Source organism: Eubalaena glacialis, chromosome 1 (genome assembly GCF_028564815.1).
Source record: "Eubalaena glacialis isolate mEubGla1 chromosome 1, mEubGla1.1.hap2.+ XY, whole genome shotgun sequence".
Taxonomy (NCBI): domain Eukaryota; kingdom Metazoa; phylum Chordata; class Mammalia; order Artiodactyla; family Balaenidae; genus Eubalaena; species Eubalaena glacialis.
The window spans coordinates 2,583,057-2,608,570 of record NC_083716.1 but is presented as its reverse complement, the minus strand read 5'-3'; the positions used below and the strand labels follow the sequence as shown (position 1 = coordinate 2,608,570).

The 25,514-nt window shown below is 49.8% G+C and overlaps 1 protein-coding gene across 1 annotated transcript in view; it reads left to right on the top strand.

Moving 5' to 3' along the window:
- GLRX3 (glutaredoxin 3) overlaps positions 1-13,145 on the top strand; it is a 30,815-nt gene extending 17,670 nt beyond the window's left edge. Inside the window, exons 5-11 of the mRNA XM_061191874.1 lie at positions 2,109-2,281; positions 2,519-2,580; positions 4,741-4,798; positions 5,802-5,854; positions 9,214-9,253; positions 9,362-9,454; positions 12,879-13,145. Coding sequence (XP_061047857.1) covers positions 2,109-2,281; positions 2,519-2,580; positions 4,741-4,798; positions 5,802-5,854; positions 9,214-9,253; positions 9,362-9,454; positions 12,879-12,929 — 530 coding nt within the window. The 3' untranslated portion in view covers positions 12,930-13,145. The remainder of the gene's footprint in view (positions 1-2,108; positions 2,282-2,518; positions 2,581-4,740; positions 4,799-5,801; positions 5,855-9,213; positions 9,254-9,361; positions 9,455-12,878) is intronic.
- Positions 13,146-25,514: the final 12,369 nt, after the last annotated feature.

Here is a 25,514-nt window from a genome sequence, read left to right as displayed (position 1 = left end):
GAGGGCTCTCATGTTTTAGGATGATTTTCAAGAAGAGCTGAGATGCACATCTTTTTAAACAGAATGATAAATCCTTCAACATGCAGGTTAATCAAGTTATTTGGGAATTCTTGTATCTATTTCTGCTAACAAAGCTTTTAGCAAAGCAGGAGGTATTTGAACCACAGTGCAGAAATTTCTCCTGCAGTGAGAGTCATCTAACTGGGTTTTACTTTTTAAATCAGACACAAAAACATTGCAGGTTCCGCAGTGTTCTTTAGGGTCTCGTTGTTGTTACGTAGTGGGGCAGTTAGGTTCCTTATTCATGTCTTCTGTCATGAGCAGAAATGATTGTGGGTAGAAATGGTGGTTCTGGGACAGTTAAACGTGGTTTTTCTATTTTTAAATATTTTTATTGCATGCATGCATTTTTCCTAAAAAAAGTGGGTGTAAACATTTTGTTATTAGAATAAAGCCTTCTCACTATTTTATCCTTAAGCATAACATTCCAGTCTGCCACTTTAACCCTTAAAAATGAAACTCTACCAATCAATCTTTCTAGTCTGCATGTAATTGCCTAAAGCAAAAATAAAGCTTTTTCTCAGCCAGTTACAGTAGAAATGAGTTAATATATTGGCAACAGAATAACCATCAGCAATCAGCCGTTAGCTGTTTACTAATGAACTCCCAGATGAATGAAAAATTTCAGAATCAGTGTTTTACTTCAGGCTGTACATGAACTTAACACTTCAGTTGTAGGAAAAGCAACTTATGTGCTATACAAATAAATACTGGTGCTTCATCTCAATGATCGGCAGATCTAAAAATGTCTGGAGCCAGTAATAGATCCATGTTTTAATAGTAAAAGTGCTTTTTGCATGACATCAAGTAAAGCCTATTCGTACAATTAATTTTATACTGAATTTCGTGGTTTGATTTTATTTAAAACTAATTGCAGATGCTGTTAAATCTTCCAGGAATTTTGAATCTGAAGACTAGGTTATTTTCCAGCGGATTACGACTGTGTTTGAAAAGAAGAATGATGGAATGTGAAAGAGTAGAGTACAGAGTATTGAAAAACAATCGGGAAGAATTAGCTTATAGAAAGAAAAATACTCTCTTTTCAGACAAGACTAATAGGTTTATAAAAGACTGATATTCACACTCTTATTCTTCAGTGCTAACGTCATAGTAAGAAAATGATGTCAAAAAAGTACAGAACAGAAAAAAAGTATAATAAAATCATGGAACATACGATTGTCACTACAGTGCGGTAAAAATAAAATCACATTACATACTTTGGGGAATGTAAATAGTTTTAGAAAAGAAACTGTCAAGTTATGACACGAGATGAGAAAGAATACCAGCAGTCTACTGACAGTTCATATATAACAACAGAGAAGATAGCTTTGAAATTCAATGTGCTATATCCATTTTAGACTAAAAGAGAACACATTGCTTCTTGATTTTTAATTTATTCTGTTTAGGGATGGTAAAAATTGAGAACTATTGAAATGGGTACACAGGAAGTAGTAAAAGGGCAGTAGAAAACAAACAGAATTGGGTTTCCAAGTATGGTCAAGTAGTAGTTAAAAATAACAATTGTAGAGTTTTTTCCTCCACCCGGTGTTGATTCTCGTAGATTCACAGAACAGCAGAGCTGGGAGGGACTGTCTGGGCATCCACGTCACTCCCCTGATTGGTGGGAAAGTGCAGGGAGGCGGAGGTGGCTGTCCAGGCCTGAACTATGCCTCCCCTTGGTGAATGGAGCCGGTGCTGGGGCTTGAGGTCTCTGCTTTTTGGCCAGTACTGTTTCTCCTACAAGAAAAATACCTAATATTGAAGAGGAACTTCGATAAATAAACATACTTTTTTTTTTGTTTGTTTAAACTCACGAGTACTTTAAAAAGTTAAGCCATACCCGAACATGTGATGTGGTTCAAGGTCAGAGAAGGGGTTCTTGGAGTTTGTTTCCTCCTTACATACTATTCAGCCATGCTAATTAAATCATTGGTAAAATAGAGGCAGACATCTATGTTCAGTAGATAATATGTAATCTGAATTAATTTAAAATTGTGTGTATTTGAGAGAGAGAAATTAAGTTCTTGATTTTCTTTTTCTGTATGCAGGTTTCAGCAAGCAGATGGTGGAAATTCTTAACAAACATAAAATTCAGTTTAGCAGTTTCGATATCTCCTCAGATGAAGAAGTTCGTCAGGGCCTCAAAACCTATTCCAATTGGCCCACCTATCCCCAGCTGTATGTTTCTGGAGAGCTCATAGGAGGACTTGATATAATTAAGGTTAGACTTGAGAAGACTGTACCTTATACAGAATTTTCATATTTAAGCATACTTTTATAAGTGCTGTATTAAATCTAAAGTATAAACTTCTTAAGGCTCTACCTTTATGAATATGGTCTGAAATAAATAGAAAGTATTTCTGATGAGGTGATTCATTAATATTTTGTATTATGGCATGACCAAGGAGATTTATGTTATAATAAATGTTTCTTAAACTTACATGTATGTTTATTTTAGGAGCTAGAAGCATCTAAAGAACTGGATACAATTTGCCCCAAAGCCCCCAAGTTAGAGGAAAGGTAAGCGTTTTAAAAGTTTGTCTGCTATTATTTTAAAAACATTTTAAAAATTTCAGTTTTTGCATTACTCTTTCTATGTAGAAATCAGAGATTTGCTTTTGTATGCCAAAGTCATAATTGTGTCGTTTGCAAACTAGTCATGCAGACTTGGGAAGGTCTCATTTGGATTGGAGAAAATTTTGTACCAATTTAATGATTATGTAGAGGATAGTCTTTGTTTTATAGAAATGTCATTGTCACCATGGAACGACCAAATTTTAGTTCTCTCCATTTCGGAGCTGGGGTCCAGTTGTCTTGGTGTTCAGGTTTTAGTAGCGGTTCCTGCTCACAGCCTAAAGCTGGCTTACTTGTGTTTTCTTCTGTTGCTTTCACTGTCCTGGTAGAACACTGTGAAAAGTGGTTGAGTGTGGAAAGCAGATGCTGTGCATGGAGTTCGTGTGTAAACACTTGGGGGATTTCTCACTGCCTTTAGAAGAACTGTGGTAATTTAAAAATTCGAGGAGATTTTAGAGCTGTAAAATCTCTTTGTTTTATGAAGGATCTCAATCTGCTTTCAGAGACTTTATCTTATAGAAAGTTTGGGCTTTGGCCTGTAGGAAGACTTAAAGTTAGGATTTTAAATGTAATAAATATTAATTAATGTAGAGGATTAAAAAGCAATTTAGTTTGAAATACAGCAGCATATCAGCCATTCATAGTCGGGGCTTGACTTTGTAAGGTAAAACTTCCTGTTGTTGTAATTTTCTTATTTAACATTTTGAGATTTTCTAAAAGTGTTTAATAATAAACACCTCATTTATCTGTTTTTGATTAATGAAGTAATCCTCATAGTTTGCATATATGTCGAGCTGACCTTTAAGTGCCACCTTTTCTCAAATGATTTACACCCTTTACTACCTTTTAGGTAAGAAAGTGCTGCTCCTAGTTCCTTTGATACTCTAGTGCCTTCAGTTGGGTTTCTGCTGTGCGGCCTGGGTGGCCATGGAGGCTGTGTGGCCTCAGAAGACTGCTGTGCTTTTTCTAATTTCTTTTTACAGATACACTTGTATTTGCTTTCCGTTTATTTTCCTCTGTGTTGAATACACTTTTGCTGTTGTTTTTGTCCCTGTCTTCATCAGACCTTCTCTCTCTTTTCCTGATGTGCTGCGTTTGTATCTCCTGTGGTTTCAGACACCAGCAGATAACTGGCTAGAGTTACATAGAAAGTAATATCCAGTATATTTTGAGTAAAAATTTAAAGGGCTCCTGGAAAGCAGAGTGCAGGAGCCTGAGTTCCTGGGCTTGGCCATGTCTCTGTGGGTGGGACAGAGGGACCTGTTTGGTTCCCTGGATCCCGGTAGTTGGGTCTCCAGGTGCGTGATTGGGGTCTTTCTGAGAATTAGCTGATTGTACCACATGAAAGTGTATGTGACGTAGCTTTGTGCATGATTTGTGTGTCTCGTTTGTGATACCTTTTTTCTCTGAGGAGATTTGGAGCCATGAATGATCCAGAGCATGTGGAAGGAGGAGAACACGGTGCTGTGACCACCATTGTCCACTGGGGCCTAGAGGCCCTTCAGCAGCCCGTTGTCCTGATGCGGACTGTTTCTGGACTCTAGGCTACATGCAGATGGTTAGCATTCCTGACAGCAAGTTAGATCATGAGGTTTGAAAGATGGTATAAAGTACCAAACATAAAGTCAAGACGAGAGCATTTGATTTTAGCAGCTGGTGTTGGTTGGTGCTCCAAGATTTAGCGCTTCTCCCTGCAGGTGGGACCTTGTGGGCGTGAAGAGTGTAGAGCCATGTGGGCCTCATGATGGGAAAGGGACACACACGTCTAGTTCTGGAAATTCTGGGTGGGCTCAGTCTATAGGTCCCTTACTGAACAATTCCTTACTGAGTTGGTTATTATTATTTTTTTTAGTTCTGTGAGTTGATGGGCTTAAATTGCAACTTGAAGGCACATTCATTGCCTTAAAAAGCCATATTGTGTTTTACAGTGGCTCAGGGAGACAGTGAAATAAAGGAAAATGTCAGTGCGTTTGCTTGTTTAATGCCACTCAAAGCTGTGGACTCTCATCCTGCTCTCTCTCAAAGATGTACGCTGCTCATGAAGCGGAGTGAAAGTGGTGTTTAATAATTTAGCTCAGCCGTTTTATATCAATTTTCTCTCTTCAGGCTCAAAGTACTGACAAATAAAGCTTCTGTGATGCTCTTTATGAAAGGAAACAAACAGGTAAAGAACTCAAAAATGGTTTTATTTGTAATTTCTTTTGAATGGTTTTATTTGTAATTTCTTTTGATGTTAACATCTGCAACAAGGGGACACTTAAATCTTTTTTTCCTGGCTTTAGCTAATGAAGCTGTAGTGGTAGCAGGAAGTTATCCAGGCGTCAGTTGGTGCTTATGGAGATCAAACAAAGTGATCTACATTTTGCTTGACTTTATCATCAAATCTCAGTGGGGTGCATTTCTTCCTGCTGCCAAACTTTGTCAGCTAACGTGGTCAGCACTGTTAACACTGGACTGGTTCTGTTAGCTGCTGTCGACTCCTGGAGTGTGCAGTTTGGTTCTCTACTTCCCGAGTTACACCTTTTATTTTTCTTCTTGGTGGTTATTTAAAGCAGATTTTTATCCTTTTTTTCCTGGAAGCCCAGGAAGTATGCATAAATTCTGGGAACAGAATCATTAGTGCAGTTAAGGTGTTTATGTGGTGCCAGGTCTTTCCCACAGGATTGGGAGTTGGAATCCTGGGGCTTGAAAAAAACTGTAAGATTTTTCCATAACCTCGGAAAAGTTTGGTGCTCTATGGTGTGAAGGTAGATTTAAAAAGTGGGAGTAGAAGTCCACTTGGGCGTAGAAAACAATGACCCTAATCACTGCAGAAAGGTGGAGTTGAGGCCGTCTGAGTGAAATAGAGGAGGGGCAGCAGAAGCCTCAGGGTTTAACTCAGGACCTTTCTGACCACAAAGGTTATATATAATGTTAGAGCACGGGTCATCTCCAGTGGGTACAAACCGAGGTAAGTCTAGGGGCCGTGCGTCTGGGACAACGTCTGGATGGGTCAGTCCTGAAGGTGCAGGTCTCATTCCTCTGACGGCTCTTGATGTGAAGAGGCCCTGGGAGGTGGCTGCCTTCTGCAGGTGCTATCCCCCTTGACAGAGCATTAGATACAACCATGCTAGTGGGCTGTGTGGGAAATGGAGTGCATCCTAAAATTTGTTTTTTTCTAAATTTAGGAAGCTAAGTGTGGCTTCAGCAGACAGATTCTGGAAATACTAAATAGTACTGGGTAAGTAAATCTTGTTTTCAAATGGTATATTTTAAGAAATTCTAACTTTTCAGTTCTGCCACTGATGCTTTTCAGTTGTTATATCTGTTCATATATTTTTATCTATTTATTTTTGCTGTAACGTTTTGCGAATGCTTTAGCTTAGACCACAATAGAATTTTCTGGCCAGTGTCCAACCTATTGGTAACATAAAGGAGGTATTCTGGCAATCATCAGAATAACTCTTTGTCTACTTTCCCAGAGGAAAGTTGTCTGCTTTCCCAGAGGAAAGTTGATAACTGAGTTCTTACCATGCATAAAGATATTTTAGGGAAAGTGTATTATAGGCTTTTAATTTTCTTTAAAAAAATATTCTAGTTTCCAAATAGTTCATGAAACTGATAGGGTACATATTAAGATCCATTATCTGGATCTGAGAAATAGGGTAAATTAAATTGCAGAGCTCATGCTTTTGCTGTCCTTAGTGATGGAGCTGCCAGGTAAGAAAATTGTAATTGAGTTTTGTGGTTAAAAACCAAACCACTTGGGACTTCCCTGGTGGCGCAGTGGTTAAGAATCCGCCTGCCAGTGCAGGGGACACGGGTTCGAGCCCTGGTCTGGGAAGATCCCACATGCCAGGGAGCAACTAAGCCTGTGCGCCACAACTACTGAGCCTGCGCTCTAGAGCCCGCGAGCCACAGCTACTGAGCCCACGTGCCACAAGTACTGAAGCCCACATGCTTAGAGCCCGTGCTCCTCAACAAGAGAAGCCACCGCAATGAGAAGCCCGCGCTCGCTGCAACTAGAGAAAGCCTGTGCGCAGCAACGAAGACCCAACGCAGCCAGAAATAAATAAATAAAATAAATAAATTTATTAAAAAAAAACGAAAACAAAGAAAACACCAAACCACTTGTTTGGAGATACTTAGCACATGTTTTATGGGGTTGTCAAATGTTTCTGCTTATTTTTCTTCCTTATTATTTCTCAACTGCTTCTTTTCAGTATTGTAAGGATTCTAACCGTAGCTCTAAATAGAGTAGCCGACCCTGTGAAGTGACACGGAAAGTCATCTCCGAAGCATTTGGGCATTCGTGGGTAGGGTGGAGTAACACAGGTTCAAATACAACTTTAGGGACCAAGGAAGAAACACAGTTGTTCTCTTCAAATGATTGTGACATTTCACAGAGGAGAGTCTAGTTGCTTTTGTCCTGTGGCCTCCAGCTGCCTCGTTTCCACCCCGCCCCAGGATGTAGGAGAGGCCGGCTTGGCTTTGGTCGTTTTTTTACGCCCCCTTTCTCTGTCTTCCCTCTGCCACAGCTCCCAGTGAGTCGCCCTCAGGCCACCTCTCCCTAGTGCCTGTGTGTCCCCTCAGATCCTGAGGCCAGGGTAGGACAACCCTAGGTCCATCACCGCTCAAGTATTTGGTGGAAAATCTCCATAACTTTACTTTGTGTCCCATGTCTGTCTAATCCTGATTGGATTGGAAGCACCAGTTAACCCCCAGTGGAGCACCTTCTTTGGGAGAGAGTGCCCTCCCGGCTCGAGACTGGCCAAACGCCTCCCAGGGTCTGTTAACTTGAGTGGACCGCGGTCTTGCTGAGAGCCAGTAGAATGTGGAGGAAGCTCCTGGCGCTTTATTCCTTTCCTCCATTATTGCACTTGTCTGTTCCTTCCCTAGCCAAAATACGCGTGCCTTGAGGGGCTGAGTACCTAGTGTGTATTGGGTATGAAAAGCACCCTTTACAGTGAACTTCTAGGAGATGTATTGGCTGCTGTGACTTTATATACCTATGTACATTTAGGCCCAGCACTTCTTAGATCCTTTATAGATAGTTCCAGAACTCATTATTTGTATCGTACTGTGTCAATTAGGAGATCTGCCTCCTTAGTTCAACTTGAAGGGAGACTTACGTTGGGTGATTCTTTCTTTTTTTTTTTTTTTTTAAATCATTTTTGCTCTTCTTTCAAACATTCCTCTTTTGGTACTTGCTGCTGATTATCCTGTCAGGTTATTTTTTTGACTGTTTCCTGCATCATGGACAGTCTTCTTTGGAACTTGTTTACTCAGTAAACAAGATTTCCCTATGAAGATGGTTTTGGTTTTATGGAAAACAAAATTTGTTTCTTTATATGTGGCATTTTCTTTGGCCAGTTTTTGGAATCGCACATATACCCACAGTCTCCCTGCAGGGATTCAGTCTTACATTCTTAACTAATTCTTTGATCACCTTGTAATGAAATCCTCCCCGAGTAGATGTGGTTGAATTTTCATTAATTTATACAAGTAGTGTTCATTACACGGCATAAAGCCACAACACTTTCACTGGTTTTGCGCATATTGAAAATAGCACGTGGGACTGCCCTGGTGGCACAGTGGTTAGGAATCCGCCTGCCAATGCAGGGGACACGGGTTTGATCCCTGGTCCGGGAAGATTCCGCATGCCACGGAGCAACTAAGCCCGTGCGCCACAACTACTGAGCCTGTGCTCTAGAGACTGCGAGCCACAACTGCTGAGCCCATGAGTCACAACTACTGAAGCCCGCGCGCCTAGAGCCCGTGCTCCGCAACAAGAGAAGCCACCGCAGTGAGAAGCCTGTGCACCGCAACTAAGAGTAGCCCCCGCTCGCCGCAACTAGAGAAAAGCCCGCGTGCAGCAACGAAGACCCAACGCAGCCAAAAATAAATAATTAAAAAGAAAGAAAAAAAGTATAGCATGTGTGTTCTGTGATAAGTTTATTGCTGTGTGGAAGGCACATCTGCAGAGGGTAGAGTTGGTTGGCAATGTTTTTTCCCAGCTGGTGAGACCCCAGCCTCCATCCAGGGGCACCAGCAGGGCTGCTCCCTCCTGCAGCCTAAGCAGCTGCCAGTAGGTTAGGAAGCAGCAGTGCCGAGGGGGCTGGAAATGGAGCGAGGGTGCTAACGACAGGCCTGCATAAACGCTGAGTCTAACCTGAACTTGGCAAACTGCAACTGGCCGCCTACTTACGTAAATCAAGTTTTATTGAAACACTGTCCTTTCATCTCTGCCTTGTCTGGCTGCCTCTGTGCTTCACAGCAGAGGTGAGCGCTTGGAGCAGAGACTGCACGGCGTGCGGGGCCGAGATGTTCACCACCTCAGCCTTTACAAAGAGGCCACTGACCCCTGTCTAACCTGACACTGTGTAGAGAAAACTCCAGACAAATTGGTGTCTTGGGATGACTTATTCTGTGTAGTACCTGACAGATTAAGAAGTAAAATCATTTCTATTTTTCCACAGTAAATATTGTTAGCAACAAAATAGTTTTACTTTTCTTGACTGTTTTTGAAACACCAAATAGTTCTTATAATTTTTGTCTAGAACTGTATTTCTTGTGAAAATGTTTTCTCCTTTTTTGTAGTGTTGAATATGAGACATTTGATATCTTGGAGGATGAAGAAGTAAGTTCTATGTTTTATGTTTTGTCCTTTGTCTTAGTTTTAATCATTAGGATTATCATTTAATCCTAATCTGACAGGAAGGTTTCAGGGTCCCTGTTGTTTCCGTAGGTTCGGCAAGGATTAAAAACTTACTCCAGTTGGCCGACATACCCTCAGCTGTATGTGAAAGGGGAGCTTGTTGGAGGACTGGACATCGTTAAGGTGAGGTTGGGATTCGTTCGTCTGGGAGCCCAGATAACTGAAAACCCGGGTGCGTTTCAAAATTATCATTTCATTGGGGTTGTCCTCGATGTTCTTTTCTGGCCTCATATCTAATCACTTCTAGACCAGCATTACCATCTCTACGACCATAATATCTTGTTGTTCTCTCAGCTCTCACCTGATCCGGGCAAATCAGCCCCCTTACTGTGCGGCCTTTCCTGCCACGCTGGGTCCTTTCAGAACCTCCTCCAGCTCTTGTGGGACTGTTGGCCAGGGTCCAAAGTGTGACTGGGCATTCAGAGCGGCTCTGGGTGTGGCCGAGCTCAAAACTTGATTTGTTCACACTGTACGAAGTTCTTCCATGTTGTCAGCTTTTCTTCACCCTGTCTCTGCTCTGGATTTCCGTGCATATCTCATATTGAAATATGCTTTCTATATCCATCAGGGCCTTTCTCTGTGAATCATTTATAGATTTTTTCCAGCCAGAAGTGTGTGTTTTGCTCCTGCTTCTGAAGTTCTCCTGTCCTTTTATATTTATATTATCATAATTATATTATTTTCTGGTGTCATTTTGCTTTACTCACATGCACTTGGGTGATGGAGTGAAGAGCACCAGGCTGAGGGCTGGGGGCCTGAGACCTAGTGCCGGCCTGGCCCTGCTGGCTGTGTCACCGAGGCCTGAGGTCATCTCCAAGTCCCCCTTTGATTCTCAGATGCTAGAACACTGGAGAACTCTGTCAGATCGTAAGCGTGTTTCAAGGACGCTGTTTCTTATATGTCTTTGATGATGAATTTCCTTCTTTGGTTTGCTTAAGTAAATTCTAACTGAATTTTAAACGAACATGACTTTTCTCATAGAATTTCAAGTCCAGAACTTAGGGCACCCCTACCTGGTAGCACCTGTGTGCTCCGGTGCTCTCCTGATTAGCCCAGGACCCCAGAGGGCAGCTGCAGCTTTCACGTCCTCAAACCCTACCCCCGACCCAGGCCCACCCTGGGCATGATGGTGTGGGAGGTGGGTGGCAGTGGGTGGGCACAGGAGGGCCTGGGCAGGAATGCAGGGCTCTGCTCCAGAAGTGCCAGCCTTCACGAAAGGCGGATGGTGGAGCTGCCGGGGCTCAGGCCCTCCTCGGCCTCGCCGGTTAGAGCATTTTCCCTGAGGTCAGATCCCTGGTATTTTAAGTGGAAAGCAAGTGGTAAGTACTGCTGTCTCTAGTTATAAAATGAAAGTTTTTAACTCATGCTTTCGTACCGTGAAAGAACTCTGGCCCAGCCCTGAGTGCCGGTAGGTTTTCTGAACACAGGGCCACGGTTTCATCTGCCCAGATTTTGTCTCCTGCCCAGTTCCAGGTTTGACATCACACTTCTTGAGCAAGCCAGTGAGGCATTTCCCCAATAAACTGTCTCATTCCTGGAGGGGAAAAAAAAGGTGGTTTAACATAGTAGCTTTTGAATAGCCCTGAGGCAACAAAAATAGATCTGCATTTGTTATTTTATATCTATTTTTTATTTTTGTAAGACACAAACTGTCTTCCGACCGGAATACCCTTGAGCCTGTTCTTGTCTGAATGTTTGATAGCCTGTACCTCAGCCACTGGTAGCCCTTGGGGAGATACAATCAATAAATCTCATTTAATTCTAAAGCTGAGCTGCATGGGCACCTTCTTTTTAGGTATATAACAGGGTGTTCGTTATATGACTTTCTGTGTTCACCTGCTAAGAACTTACACATTTGGAAATGTGTGATAGTGTTAACATTTTTCTTTGAGAAGATAACTGGGAATAGCTGTTAGGTTGCCATTTTGGTCTGTTTCTGGCAGAGGTCAGTTCTTCACCTTTGGGTCACTTAAAGCAGTGGTCCCCAGCACTTTTGGCACCAGGGACTGGTTTCGTGGAAGACAGTTTTTCCACGGGCGGGGGCGGGGGCGGGGGCGGGGTGGCGGTGGGATGGCTCAGACGGTGACGCGAGCGACGGGGAGCAGCAGGTGAGGCTTCGCTCGCTCGTCCGCCGCTCGCCTCCTGCGTTGCGGCCCGGCTCCTCCTGCGTTGCGGCCTGGCTCCTAACAGGCCTCGGACCGGTACCGGTCCGTGGCCCAGGGGTTGGAGACCCCCGACTTCAAGCCTCAGCTGTGTTGCCAACGGGTTAATCCTGACTGCGCTCAACAGGAGCCGTGAGGGCTGTTTTGGTTGAGTGGGTGATTGAATGAATGAATTACTCGGTGACTCAGTGACTCCATCAGGCTGATGTCCTGAGAAAAATATCTACTAGTTAATACGTACACAGTGCGTTAATGTTACCTCTGAAGAGTGAACGGCTCCTCACCGCAGGCTGTTTGGACGCAGGAACAGTTGAGAGGCAGAATATTTAGATCCGGTTGCTGTGTAGCCCACAGGCTCACAGTCACTGCGGCGTCCGGAGGGCCTGCGCCACGCCAGGCAGGCCCCTCTGGCTCTCCGTGTAGGCTGCCATGTCTCATCCTCCGGCGGGTGACGACATGGACGGAAGTTAGGGGAGCTGTCTGCCCCGTCGCAGCCAGGGAGCCGTGGCCAGATTCCACCCGAGGGCCGCCCGGCCCGCCCACCTTGCCGCGTGGCCTGCTGCCTCTGAGTGGCGTGCTCTGAGAGGCCCTGCTTGGCCTTTTGGCGTAGCTGGACGTCTGCTTGTTAAATGGGTAGAAGATCCCAAGACCTTGCTGTCTGAGTTTGTGTGACAGGATCATGCCTCTTTGGGTTCAATCCAGAGAGCAGTGCGAGTGGATTTTAGTGGTTTTATTCATTGATGTTCATGCAGCTTAGGGAGAACCTGAAATGTTCTATCAAATTAAGTGTTTACCTTAAACTAGAAAATCTTATTTATCCTCCATCGTCATGTTTTAAACTCGATGGCTGTATTCCATATTTTAGATCTGAAAGATAGGCACAAAAAACTTTCTGAATTACTTCATCTCTTTAATGGTTTCTGGCCTTTACATTTACGTACTAGTACCATGGCTTTTCCAGGTTTGGTTGAAATAGTGAAGCCTGTTTACCACCTGTAGGGCCGCAGGTGTCATGTGCATTGTATCTGAGTGGACCTTAATATCACGGCGTTTCTTTTTTCAGTCACTCAAAGTTCATTTTCCCTGTTTATTGCTATTGCTTAAATAGGAAGCTTCATCGTGTTGCTCTCATTGCTGTATTCACTAATGCTAAAAAATCTGGTGGTGTTCGTTTTAGAATGCCTTTTAACTTTAATTTTGTACTGATAGTGTGCCCAGTTTTTATGGCATGATCCTTTGTTCAAGTGTGTTGGTGGACTGGAGTTTTCATCCAATGAGGTGTTTCTTTGGGTTCTCTGATATAGATGCAATCTTTCATTGTTTAGATGTTTTCATTTTTTATATATACGTATGCGTGATATTATTGTTTCCTTTTTTATTTTTAGGAACTGAAAGAAAATGGTGAGTTGCTGCCTATACTGAAAGGAGAAAATTAATAAACGTTAGACTTGGTGCCCAGCTACTGCAAGAAAGCCTTCATTCCAGTGGAGCAGCTCATGATTTAGTCCTCAGAAGTGGGCTAGGAGTAGAAAATGCTCGTCCCCAGTTACGCTTTGTGTATTTCACAAGGTGTTGTGCTAAATAAACGTATGTGACGTTTCTTCCACCAAAAACAGAACGCAATAAACACCTTCAAGTTCAGTTAAAAATAATTGTGTAAAAAAGTGTGTCTTTACAGTGGTGTTAGACGTATAGTTACTGTAATTAACCCACTTTTCATCTCTTATTCATCATATGTGGGCATCTTGAAGCAGTTAAGGAATAGACAGTCTTCAGAGAGTGGAGAACTGTGAGAGTCTGAACCACAGCAGCATTTAGAGCCACTCGTAGACCAAACCAGTGGCTCCCCTCACTGGCCGAAGATCTCTTTGCAGCTCAGAAAATTCTGCTGCAGACCTTGTCCTGACAGCATCACTGAGCTGGGCCCTGGTGCAGTCGCAGTGGCAGTGCCAGGCGTCTGCAGATTGAGGACCCGTCTCAGAAAGCCCCAGCAGCGCAGTACCAAGAAACCTTTGCGAGGAAGGTGACTTCGCAGTGGGTGTGTCAGCAAGGCTTCTTTCGTAACTTGTACAAGGATGGTAGCCTGGCAGAGAGCAGAATGGTGGTGTCGAGCTGTGCATTACACATCACAACTTATTTTAATCATTGTATTGAAAGTATTGATTTAGCCCTTAAGTATGTTGAGAACATCCAGAATTCCATGAAAATTTCAATAGTATTTTTGATCCCGAATCCAGCGTATTGAAAAAACAGTTGCTTCATTAGGCCTGTGCTGTGCATGCCTTAAACAGACAGTTGAATCCCCTGTCATGGTTCTTAGACTTTTCTGGTACCTGTGGCACATGTTAGCCTCCTTGAGTTTTCCCAGCCTGTCGATCTGAAAACTGTCTGGTGGTTGTAAGGAAAGGGGTGCAGAGGCCAGCAGTTTAGGTAAGAGAAACAGGAGGAAATGCAGGTTAGCCCTTCAGCAGGGCGCTGGCTTTTCCTGTCTCTTGAGCGACAGGCCATTTCTCTGCTTTTTGGTTGTGTGGAGAGGAGGGAGCTGATGCCCTGGTGTGTGTTACAGAGGACATCTGCACGAGATCATAAAGGTGGCCGTGGCCTTGCTTCCTGCCGGGAGGAGGACACCCATCATGGTGGATATTCCTGCCACTGTGTGTAATCAGGTGGGTCTCTTCTGGGCATTAGTCCATGAACTACATTTTTCCATTTAAAATGAAAATAACTGTATAAGCAAACCTTTAAAATGCAGATGGAAATGGAATTTTGACTGAAATTTTATTAAGCCTTTGGCTTCAGGGATGCGTGTGGCTCACAGAGGGGTCCCTAATTCCCTTGTGTGCTTTATCCTAAACCTAAAGCGTCTGCACGCCGCTTTCGTGATTTCTGCTCTCCACGAGTGCTACCTGCCCTGGTACATTTTCTACTAAGTCAAATGTTAACCTCACCTTATCCCAAGCAACAGTGTCTTTGCTATCACAACAGTAGCTTTACTAGTTTTTTTTTTTTCCCGCTTGCACATTCAAATAAAATATATAACTTTTAACAAAAACGCCGACCTCCAATTTGGGAACCGCCCTTCTGGCCAAAGGTGTTGCTCTGATAAGGTGAGATGCTACACGCATTTTAGGACAGGCTTCCCTTCCTCCAGGTGACTCTTGCGCGATGAAAAACTTGACGGTGTCGTCTTTGGCTGAGCGTCACGGTTTGAGGAGGGATGAGTTCAGAGTTTCTGGGGCGTTGTCCTGTCCCTGTGTTGGGCGTGAGGTTGTCCTCTTGAATTCTGTTAGTTTTTGGCTCTGTTGGCTCCAGGTATGTTGGAGTGACAGTGGCGCAGATTTCTGTTTTGCAGGTGTTTCCAGCTAGACGTTGGGAAGGCCAAGAGGCCTCCATGCAAACCGAGAGCCATTCCTCATTGACTTTTCTGGGTATATTGTAGGAGTAAGGCAGGCGATTCTTGTGCCTGGTGGGACTTCACATTCCATAGGTAATCCCCGACCAGATTTCCTAACCAGCAAGCCTGTCCTAGTCGTAACGTTCTGTCAAAATTGTAATCTTCTCCGGGATCCACAAATCCTGGAGACAAAGTAGTTCTCAGCACCCGAGAGACCGTTGGCAGGGAAGGTGACAGGGTGTCATTTGGATGTTGCCCAAGTCTGAGCTTTGTTGGGAGCAGACTTGGGGCAGGGGCTGTGTGAGGGTTTTAGCGAGTTTGTCTGGTTTGGGGGAGTAGGGGCGTGCGTGTGGATAGAAGGGCTGGGAAGCGCTGTTGTCTGCTGGGGAGCCGGGGGCCTCTGCACGGCCCAGCCCTGCCAGCTCCTCGCCTACGTGGCTCCCTGTGCTTGAGTTCGCTTGTGACATGGGGCTCATGGTGGGCCTGGGGCTGGGGAGCGGCAGGTCACCGTGCAGGGTGCTGCGGATGCTGGCACTGGCTGCCGTTACGACTTCGTCTGTCAACCCCCAGGTTGCCCTTCGAGAAAGTGACTGTTCCATAGGAACCGGCAGGGCTCACTGAGGAAGCAGGCAGCTCCCCAAGACTTGTGTGTCGAGGCTGGAGGCAACTTCCTTGCGAGGGAGGGGTTCTTAGGGAATTGGTATCCACTTGGGGAAATAGCTTGCAGGAAGGGACTAAAAAAAACAAAACAAAAACCCCAAAAAACTCTGATTTTGCTTTGTAACCAGAAGTGGAAAGAAAAAATAAAACCAATGAAAGGAGTTGGGAATTTGGGTGAGGAACTCAGGGAGATAAGTGAGTTGTTAGCGCAAAGGCTCAGCTGCAGGCTTGGGCTGAGATTTCCGTCCGGGATTATATGACTCCCTAGACCTGAGACTTGCCCCCTCCACGCGGCCACCCCATCACGGTGTATGGAATTAAGTTGCCTTTGTACCTGTAATGGGAAATGCCGGGTGACTGGCCGGGACTCTGGGCTCTGGCTGAAGTCTGTCCCTCTCCTGAGCACTGGGGAGGGCAGTTCATCCTTCCTCTTTCTTACCACCTGTTACTTTGTAGTCCAAGGATTGATTTGAAGAAGGCCTAGGAGGTAAATGTGTTGAGATTTGCTAAAATAATGTAAATGGCCCTTGGAACATGAAAGGATGGGGGGAGGGGTTGGCCTTGCCCTGGTAGTGACGGGGACCTTGTGTCATTCTGTGGGACAGCTGAGCCTTGCAGGGCAGCCGTGCTTGTTCTTGGCCTCGGTCAGGAACTTCAGGCCTTGTCCATCTTGATTGATCATTAGCTTGCTCAAGAAGGAAGAAAAAAATGATTTTCCATTTGCAAACTTCACAAAACACCTCCTGATGAGTTTGAGATAGAGACAGATTTTTTAAAATAGGAAGCATATGTTTATAATTAGAAAATCTCATTGTATTAACTTATTTTTAAAGGAAATACGTTTCTAGTCATGCTAAGAAGTTTAATTGACCTCTGAAACAGCTGTAATACATTTGAATGACTTGATGCAGATAATCATTACCTGCCTCATTGGAGGGAATTACAAAAATAAGACCTATCCCGTGGCCAGATCAGAAGTTCAAAGCTTAAGACCAAAATATGAAGCATGATTTTCGATTTAGGTTTTAAATAAAGTCAGTTTTCTTAAACGTGACAATAGGTACTTGTTACCACAATTCACACATTTTTTTCCAAAATAAAAGTAATTTGGTTCTTTGCAGATAAATTCATTTTTTTATACCCCATTTCAGATGTTGAGTTGTAGGAATGGATAGAAGTTGGTGCCTCATTCACCAAAATGGGTAATTTCAAAGACAGGGTTTTATAGTTAGTAACCCCACTGTGGTTTCAGAATGCTAGTAGGGGCTTTGTCTGATGTTCACAGACGTTCAGATCCGGAAGATGTGAGTTCGGCCGGCTTCGGGGCATTCGGGCCCAACGGGGAGGGCGTGTGTCGGGCGTGTGCCCGGGTTCGCCACACGCCGAGGCCACAGCATCCCCCGAGGAAGGCTCCGGTGCATCTAAGTTACTTCGCAGGGGTTCAGGGCTAGCCGCGGGGGTCTGAGCCAGGAGGGACACCAACTCCAGCCCTGGGCACTGTGCTTTGGGCATCGCGGCACGATGGCTGCAGCCAGAGGTCTTGGGCTTCCGAAATCCGTCAGGAGTACCGTGGCTGTGTAAAAATTAGGTGCCAGGACTCAGCCCTTATGACCAAAAAGGCCTGTCGTGTGCTCCCCCACCTTCATCTAAATGGTTATCATTTGTAGATAATTTTTAACCATCTCCTAAAACAACGCGTTTTGTTTAAGTTATAAGTTTCCCGTTTGAACCCCTAGAGGGAGAGCCTGACCCTTTGTGGGGTCGCCCGGGGGATGCCTGCCACGTGGCCTGGAGTTAGGGGGTGAGGGTTCCTGTCTGCAGGAACCAGGTACAGCCCAGCCTTCAAACCCAGGCCTGGAACCTGGATATGGGGTCTATTCAGGAAGAAGAGAAGCTTGGTATTTTTACGGGCGTTCGCATAGTTTTTTATGCTATTGCTCTGTGTTTTGTGTTTTAAAAAAGGGCCATGATGACAGATAGGAGCTTGAATGCCCTCAGAGAGCCCCTCCCTCCCTTCCTCCTCCCTCTAGAGGAAGGTTCCAGGCCATTTGGCCGCTGGTGCAGGCAGGCAAGAGGCCCCAGCTGTTTCTGGGCCCACAGTGGAGATCTGGCCAGGACTGGCGCAGTCCAGGGCGCTTGTCCCTCGTGTGTCTCGAGGGTCTCACTCCAGCGTCATGGCGTCCTGCTGGGCAGGGTGTGTGGGTCCGGCTGTCAGGCTCCGTGGAGGGGGAGCAGCCGAGCAGGTGGCTCACGAGTACAGTGCCGGGCTCTGTGTCACGTCCAGTCCCTCCGTTCCTAAGTGTGTCCTGTTCCGGAAGAGAACGCTCCTCAGGGCACTTCCCTCTCCTGGGAAGCAGCCTCCTGCGTCACCTAGGTGGGGCCTGAGTGCTGAGCCCAGTGCAAAATGAAAACTCTGGCCCTTTCTTCAAAGAGCAGGAAAAAAGTGCCCTTAGAGGTGCTAAAACATAAAGCTTTTTTCTTCCACATTCTCTATGTCATGGTTTTAAAATTTTGCTGTTTAATGCCCTAGTAAAGAAAAATTAAAAATTTAAATTATTAGCAGGAGTCCGCTTTTCTTTGTATTGTGCAATGACAACTTTAAATGCAAATATAAGAGCATTTACCTGTACATGGAGGATGTGAAATGACAGTTTTTATAGTTTGGGCGTGCATGTGTATTTTGTTACCAAACGTTGGAAATGCTGCACAAAACTCAACCTTTTATTCCCCTTCTTGATGGACGCGCATTCTCTCAACACTGCCCTGGCTGATGCAGGAGGAAGGGCCCGGGGTGGGGGCGGGGGCGAGGCGGGGGCTGGGTACCATCTTTGCCTCCTGTCAGTTCACCGTGAGTGGTCGGCCAGCACGAGGGATACCGCGCAGAGGGCCAGACAGGGTTCCTGGTCACGTGTGGCCCTTGGAACGCTGTTGCCTTCGCTCTGTGTAGAAGCAAGCTGTGGTTTGAACGGAAAGCATGGCCTCTCAGGGCTGCGGGCTTCCTGCTGCGGGCTCACCTGTACGTGCGCTGAGGCTCAGGGACCTCCCGTGCACAGGGGCACTGGGAGTCCATGCTGTGTGTGAACGGGGTGGCGGCGACAGGTGGGCCCTCACGTTGTCCCCTTAGACTTCACCTAGCAAACACAAGTCCAGAGATACCATGATGCATTTCAAGGTGACAGCAGAGTGTTGAACAGCGTGGGTTCCCTGAGGGAGGGAGGGCCCTGCCAGCGGGACTGCGCAGGCCCATGAAGCCTTGGGGGTGTGGTCTGAGGGGGGATGGGGGGGAGGTCCAGCCCTGACCCTGTTCTTTCCTAGAGGTCCTGTTGAAGAGCCACTTAGTGTAACTGCTGTCCCCCTAATGAATCTTCTTTTTGAACTTGACCAGAACTGTTCACTAGGGAAACGTGCACATTACCCTCAACACAATCAGGGTCCTGAGTCCTTGCTCTTCACGCATTGCTGTGTTAGTGATGCGGTGTGACAGCAGCAACACCTGCCTACCTGGTGCTGATGACGTGTCAAGTACTGTCCTGTATATTTGACACAGTGAATCGCTTACTTCTCACAACAACCTATAAGGTGGGCATTATCAACCCCATTATATAGATGGGGAAACTGAGCACAGAGAGGTTAAGCCACCTGCTCCAGGTCACACAGTACCAGGTGGAGCTGGGATTTGGCCCTGGGTCACCTGGCTCCAGAGCTCCTTCCCTGGTGACTTGGAGGGAGGCCATTCAAGTTCCTGGTGGCCAGAGGGCACTGAGCACAGGGCGGAGGGCTGGCCTGTGGATGGGGCCCCAACTGGCCCTAATGGGGCAGAGGGCTGGTGCAGGAGGTGGGGTGGAGAGAAGACTGACGATCACGGGAGCTGCCCTCTGCTGAAGGCCAGGCTCTGCTGGAAGCCCAGGGCTTGTTAGGTAGAAACTGCCAAGGACCCAAGCACGATGGGTGTCACAGGTGCCATTTTTGGCGTGGGGGCAACAGGTTCAGAAATTTTCCAAAGTCACTCACCTCAGGGGGTGGTTGAGCTCCCAATCCCTGCACCCTCTGGACGCGGCGAATGGTCATTCTCAGCAAGCGCTGTGCTCTGGCTGGGGTGGCGGACAGCAGCCACTCGGTGCGGTCGGCAGGGCAGCCCCTCTGCTCCGGGCGAGCCCCTTCCCGCCCCGTGGGTCCCGGGCGGTTGCTGTCACCCCGGGGCAGCCTGGGGAACAGCCCGGCGCTCACGGAGCAAGCCTCCCACCCTCTGTGCAAACAACGAAGTTCTAAATCAAGCGAACAAAACATTACAATTTGTGCTGTCCTCTTATCATGACAAATACACCCTGCTAACGACCCGGAGGACTGCATTTGAATTGAGCACGATCAGCCCTTGGAGGGCTGTTCTGGGTGGCTGCAGATCGCCCGCCCGGCCGGGCCCTCTCTCCCCACCCTCAGTTTCCCTCGCTCTCCGCGAGGGCCCGGGTGCCAGGACGTGCGCAGGCCCGGCCGGCGCCACTCCGGGAGCACGTGTGCGCCCTCGGGGCCGGGCTGGGGGAGGGGCGCGCCGGGCACGTGCGGGGAGGGGCTGCGCAGGCTCCGCGTCCTCCCCCTCCTGGAGGGCTCGGTCGCCGCGCGCAACTTTCTGGGGGGGTCGACCCCAGTGCGCCCCGCTTCTGGAGAGGTCGGCTCCCGGCACTCCCCGCCTCTGGAGAGGTAAGTCCCGGTGCGCCCCCCCTTCTGGAGGGGTGGGCCCCGGTGCGCCCCCTTTCTGGAAGGGCTGGCCTGGGCGCGTCTGCGCTGGCGCGGGGTCGCCTCGCCCCGAGAGACGTGCAGCCCCTGAGCCTGGCCGGGGGCCGCACTGCCGGGGAGGACGCGCGCAGATACCAGCCCCGGAACCAGAGGTCGGAGCCGGTGGCCAGCCCTGCCTGGCTGGGTGGGGTCCCTGCCCCTGTCCCCCGTGTGCCGCGGTCGTGGGACCTGCAGGGGCGCCCTTCTGCCCCCAGCCACAGGGCCGGGTGACGGCAGGCGACGCCCAGGGCCCCGCGTGACGCTGAGCTTTCCACCCCTCACGGCTGTCCTAAACGGAAGGAGGTCCCCCAGGGGTTCTCAAGCGTCAGTTCTGTCGAATGCAGAACGACCCAGGCCGGTGCGCTCGTTCTCCGGCCACTGCTGGATCGTAGAGGTCCGCTCGGACTTAGCGCGCGGCCAGCCCCCGGAGTGGCCTCCACGCGGGCCGCGGACCTCCGGGCGGGCGGAGACGGCGCGTGTCCACGCGAGGGCGCTGCTCACCGCGCTGGCAGCCGGCCCGTACCGCCTGCAGGGGCGGCCGCCGGGCGCCAGGGGGCGCTCGAGGACCGAGGAGCGCGCGGGAGCCGGCCCGCGGATCCCGGAGCGCGCGTCCTGCCGTGTGCGCGCGCGGGGGGAGGAACCAGAAGCCGGAAACGTCCCCGGAGGGCGCCCGGGGCACCTGTGCAGGTGCCGCTGGGCCGCGTTACCCGCGTTCAGGTTCCGCCCTGGGCCCGACCGCGGGCCTCATTTTCCCGCCCGGGACACGGAGGCCCCGGGGCCGAGGGAGTCGGGACTGGGACCCAGAGCCTGGCTCGGGGCGCTCCCCACCCCCGCTGCCCCCGTGGCAAGCCGGCCCTTCGGGGCCCCTCCGGGGATCTGGGCCCTCGGAGGCCGCTGTGGTCCGGGCGGCAGTGTCTGGGGAGCAGGGGACCCCAGCAGGGCGGGCACCCCGAGACCTCCGCCCTGCCCGGTCCTTGGGGGGCCCGGGTGTGGTGCGGATCCCGCGCCCCGGTGTCTGCGGTTCTGCGAGGGGGGACGCCTGCGACCCCTCCTGGCCTCGCTGCCTCGCTGCCAGCGGCAGGCAGCAGCTGGCACCCTCATCGCGCTTGCGTGCATCTCGCAGCCCACCCGGGTGATCCTGATGACTCCCGGGGGTGAGGGTCGAGCCCCGCTCTTCCCGAGCGGGTGTCCCCGCGCGCCCTCCCCGTGCGCAGAGGGGACCGTGCCTGGTGCTCCGGACGCAAAGACAGGTCCGCGGGGGCCTCAGCACACACAGGCCTCTGGCCTCTTTGGGGCCAGCTTCCCTTCCTGAGTCTTTTGTTTTTTAGCCCCAATAAACCTTCAGTGTCCTCCAAAGGAGGCGCTCACGGACCTTGGGAGACAGTGGGGACAATCAGGGGTTAGTTTTTTAAAAAAAACTAATAGACTTGAGTTTTTAGACTAGTTTTAGATTTACAGAAAAATGGCGTACAAAGTCCAGAGGGTTCCGTATCCCTCTCAACACCCTGTTTCCCTTATTATTAACAACTTATGCCAGTATGGCTGATTTGCTATAATTAATGAAACAATATCGATACATTATCCTGAGCTGAAGTCCATACTTCATTGAGATTTCCGTAGTTTTTGTCTAATGTCCTTTTTCTGTCCCAGGGTCCTACTCAGGACCCCACCTGACACTTAGGGGTAGTGTCTCCTGAGGCTCCTCCTGGCTGGGGCAGTTTCTCAGCCTCTCCTTGTTTTGCATACACTTGGCGGTTTAAGGAGTACCGGTCAGGCGTTTTGTAAGACGTGTCTCTGTTGGGATTCAGCTGAGGTTTTTCTCGTGATTAGACGGGGGCAGTGGTTTTTGGGGAAGAAAGCCGCAGAGGAAAGTGCCCTTCTCATCACGTCCTACCCAGGGTATGGGCCGTACTTGCCACATGACTTATGGCTGCTGATGGCGACCTTGATCACCTGCCTGGGATCTGTCTGTCAGGTGCCTCCCCGTCAGGTCACTGTTTTCCCCCTGTTCATAGTGTCCTCTGGGAGGAAGTCACTCTGCACGGCCCACACTTAAGGGGCATCGTTAGGGAGAGTATCTAACTAACTACTTGGGGTTCCTCTACACGGAAGTTTTGGGAGATTTGTCTCTTTTTCCCATTTATTTATTTTTTCCAATAACATATCTATATCAGCATGGAGTCATGATACCGGTATTTATTTTATACTTAAAGGGTAGGAGGGAGTATGTTTCAGATTGGGTAAGGCTGGTGGTCCGTACATGGCTTTTGTTATATGGGTCCCTTTTCTTGTCTGTTTGGAATGTTTCAAATGAAGTGAAAAAAAAAATGAATTTAGGGCCGATATCCAGGGCCTGAACCAGGCTGGTGGACAGCCACTGTCTCCGTGGTGTCCCCGTGGTGCCCCTGTGGCAGGGTGGCCATACCTGCCCCTTCTCCCTGTCTGTGGTCACAGCCAGGGCTCCTGGGGCGCAGGCCGGACATCCCTTGGCATCCAGAACCTGCCGTACTCAGAGTCCAGTCAGATGTGATTTCTGCCCCAGATGCGAACCCTACCCTGGGTTTTGGTCATGCCCACAGCCCAGTGAGGCGGGTCTGTGGCGGCCTGGCCCCTCTCCTGAGCCCACCCCGCCTGCTTGGACGGCTGCCCGCCTGGGCTGAAGGATGTGGGCTCATTATCTTGTCTGTCTTGGGGGAAGGTATTAGTTTGGCAGTTAATAAAGGATTTTAATTAAAAAGGGAAGAATCATTTTGGCAAACTAGCCTTGTTCCCAAACTCAAATGACCTGTCAAAGTTGTAAGTTTGTTTCCTTTCCATCTGAGCCTCTGCTGTCTGTTTGGGGGGCCCCTGGGGGAACTGGTCCCTCTCTTCCCTTTAAAGCCCCAGCAGCCATCCCACCCTCGCTTCTCCAGGTCACCCCCTCCTGCGGCCCCCGACCCCCAGCAGGTCCCGATGTGCCCCCATCTGCTCATCCCTCATGGGGTCCCGCCTCCTTCTGGCCTCTTCTCCGAGTGCCAGCCAGCGGGACTTTGACAAAACTTGAGATAATTGTAGGCTCACGTGCAGTTGTAAGAAATAACAGAGGAGTCCTGGCTACCCTCACCCGGTTCCCCCCAGGGAGCATCGTGCAGGTATTGGCAGCAGCGACACTGTCCCCGACCTCCATCAGATCCCACCAGTCTGTGTGCCCTCAAGTGCGTCCTCGCGTGTGCCCCGTGTGCATGCATGTGTGTGCGTGTGGGCACGTGTGTGTCTAGTTCTCTGCAGCTTTACCACATGTGTAAACTCATGTACCCACCTCCGCTGTCAGGACACAGAACAGCCCATTCACCACAAGGCTCCCCCCTGCTGCTCTTCTGTGGCCCCAGCCGCCTCCGTCCCCCCACCTGGCCAGTGAGACCTTTTCTAACCAGATCCCTCCCGCTCCCCGGTTCTCCCCTTGTCTCCTGACCCTCAGCCTCCATGGCTCAGCCAATGGGCTCTTGGTGATGGTGCCGGATGCGGCTCCTGACTCCAAGCTGCCCGGCGAGCTGGGGCTCTCCCTGGCCCTCCTTTGCCCCTGCTGTTGCCCACAGGATGGGACAGGAAGGAGACGGGGCTCCCGGAGTCAGCCCCCTGCCCCTGTGCCTTTGCTGGAGTGGCGCCCACTGCCCCCTCCAGCGTCCTCCCCCTTCTCTCCCCGGGCCTCCCTTCCTCCATGGAGGCACGAGGCTCGTCCTGCTTGTCGGCATCTGGCATCCACGTGGGTCCCTCGGCCTCTCGGGGAGTCAGCGCAGCGGCTGAAGGCCCCCCTGTCGTAAGTGTGGGGCTCGGCCTCGACACGCAGGGGGACAGGGAGCCCCAGCAGGCCCCTGGGCGGTGGTGATGGGAACAAACAGTCCGCTCGACGAAGCCTGGCCTGGGAGGGGAGGCAGGGGGAACCGTGCCGGGGAGGCTGGCCTCGAGGAGGCTGCGGCAGGAGTCCAGGTGCAGGCGGGCTGGACGCGGCTGTGGACGGGGCGACGGAGGAGGTAAAGACCGTGTTTAGGTGTGAGCCCAGGTCACAGGGGAGGCCCCAGGCGGCAGTCCTCACGGCCACGCCGGGCTAAGGGCGTGTCATGCATCAATGTCAGGACCCCTGCTGGCCGCCTCCCTGCCGGGAGGGGGAGGTCGGAGGGGGAGGAGTGTCGCAGGGTCTCCTTACCCACGTGATTCTCAGCAGGCCCCTGTGTGGTTTCTTCGGCCCTCCTGTTGCAAAGCTGCCTCTGGACGGGCGGCCCTGACCTGGTCGTCACAGCAGGACTCTGGTTTGCAGAGTGGGGGAGCTGGGCAACACCACTCTGGGCAGCCTGGCCGTCTGGTGAGACTCCTCCTTGCTGGGAGCGCTCGGTGTCGATCGTGCAGATAGGACAGTGCCGCTGTCACCTCCCGCCAGCGCTGTCGCCACCGTAGCTGCAACCCGCCCCTCCCTGCCCCCACGCTCAGTGCCTCTGGGCCCTTGGGTGTCTCTGCGGCGGGGGTCGGGGGCTCTCCCACAGGCGGGATATGCGGGGTCGGCCGCGGCTGGCTGGCCCGGCTTCACGGCTCAGCTGACCCCCAGGGGGCACCTCATCTTTCCCCCCGGCCGGCCTGGGCCTGTCCTCACGGTGGCCACAGGGTCCAAGACAGCGGCGGACACGTGCAGAGCTCAGGCTGGCGCTCGTGCCCTGTCCTGTCCTCTGCAGCTGCAAAGCCAGCCCGGGTTCCAGGGGCAGAGGGAAACTCTGCCTCTTCGTGGGGGCTGCAGGGGCGGAGCAGAGCTGGGGTCCACGCTCCCGACCCGGGGCAGCTGAGCTGCAGGCGACGACTGGCCTGGTGTCCCAGGCAGAGCCTGGGGAGAGAGGCCTGTGTGTGCGTGTGTGCATGTGTGCAGGTGTGTGTGGATGTGCGTTGTGCACACGTGCATGTCCACGTGCTCGTGCATGTACAAGTGCACGCGTGTGGGAAGATTCATCCCATTTTCGACACGTTTCTTTAGCATTCCCGCCTACAACCCCGGGACATGTCTTGTGGAGCCAGCATCTGAGTCCAGATGCGGGCCAGGGCGGGAGCTCCAGCCTGGGGTCTGCAGCCCCGGCCAGAGCGTGGTCCAGCTCTGCTGCCCAGGGGAGCCCCGAGGATGCTCGCACACCCCCTCGGCTGCGGAGTGTTGCTGGGAGCATGAGTTAGTGCAGCCCCT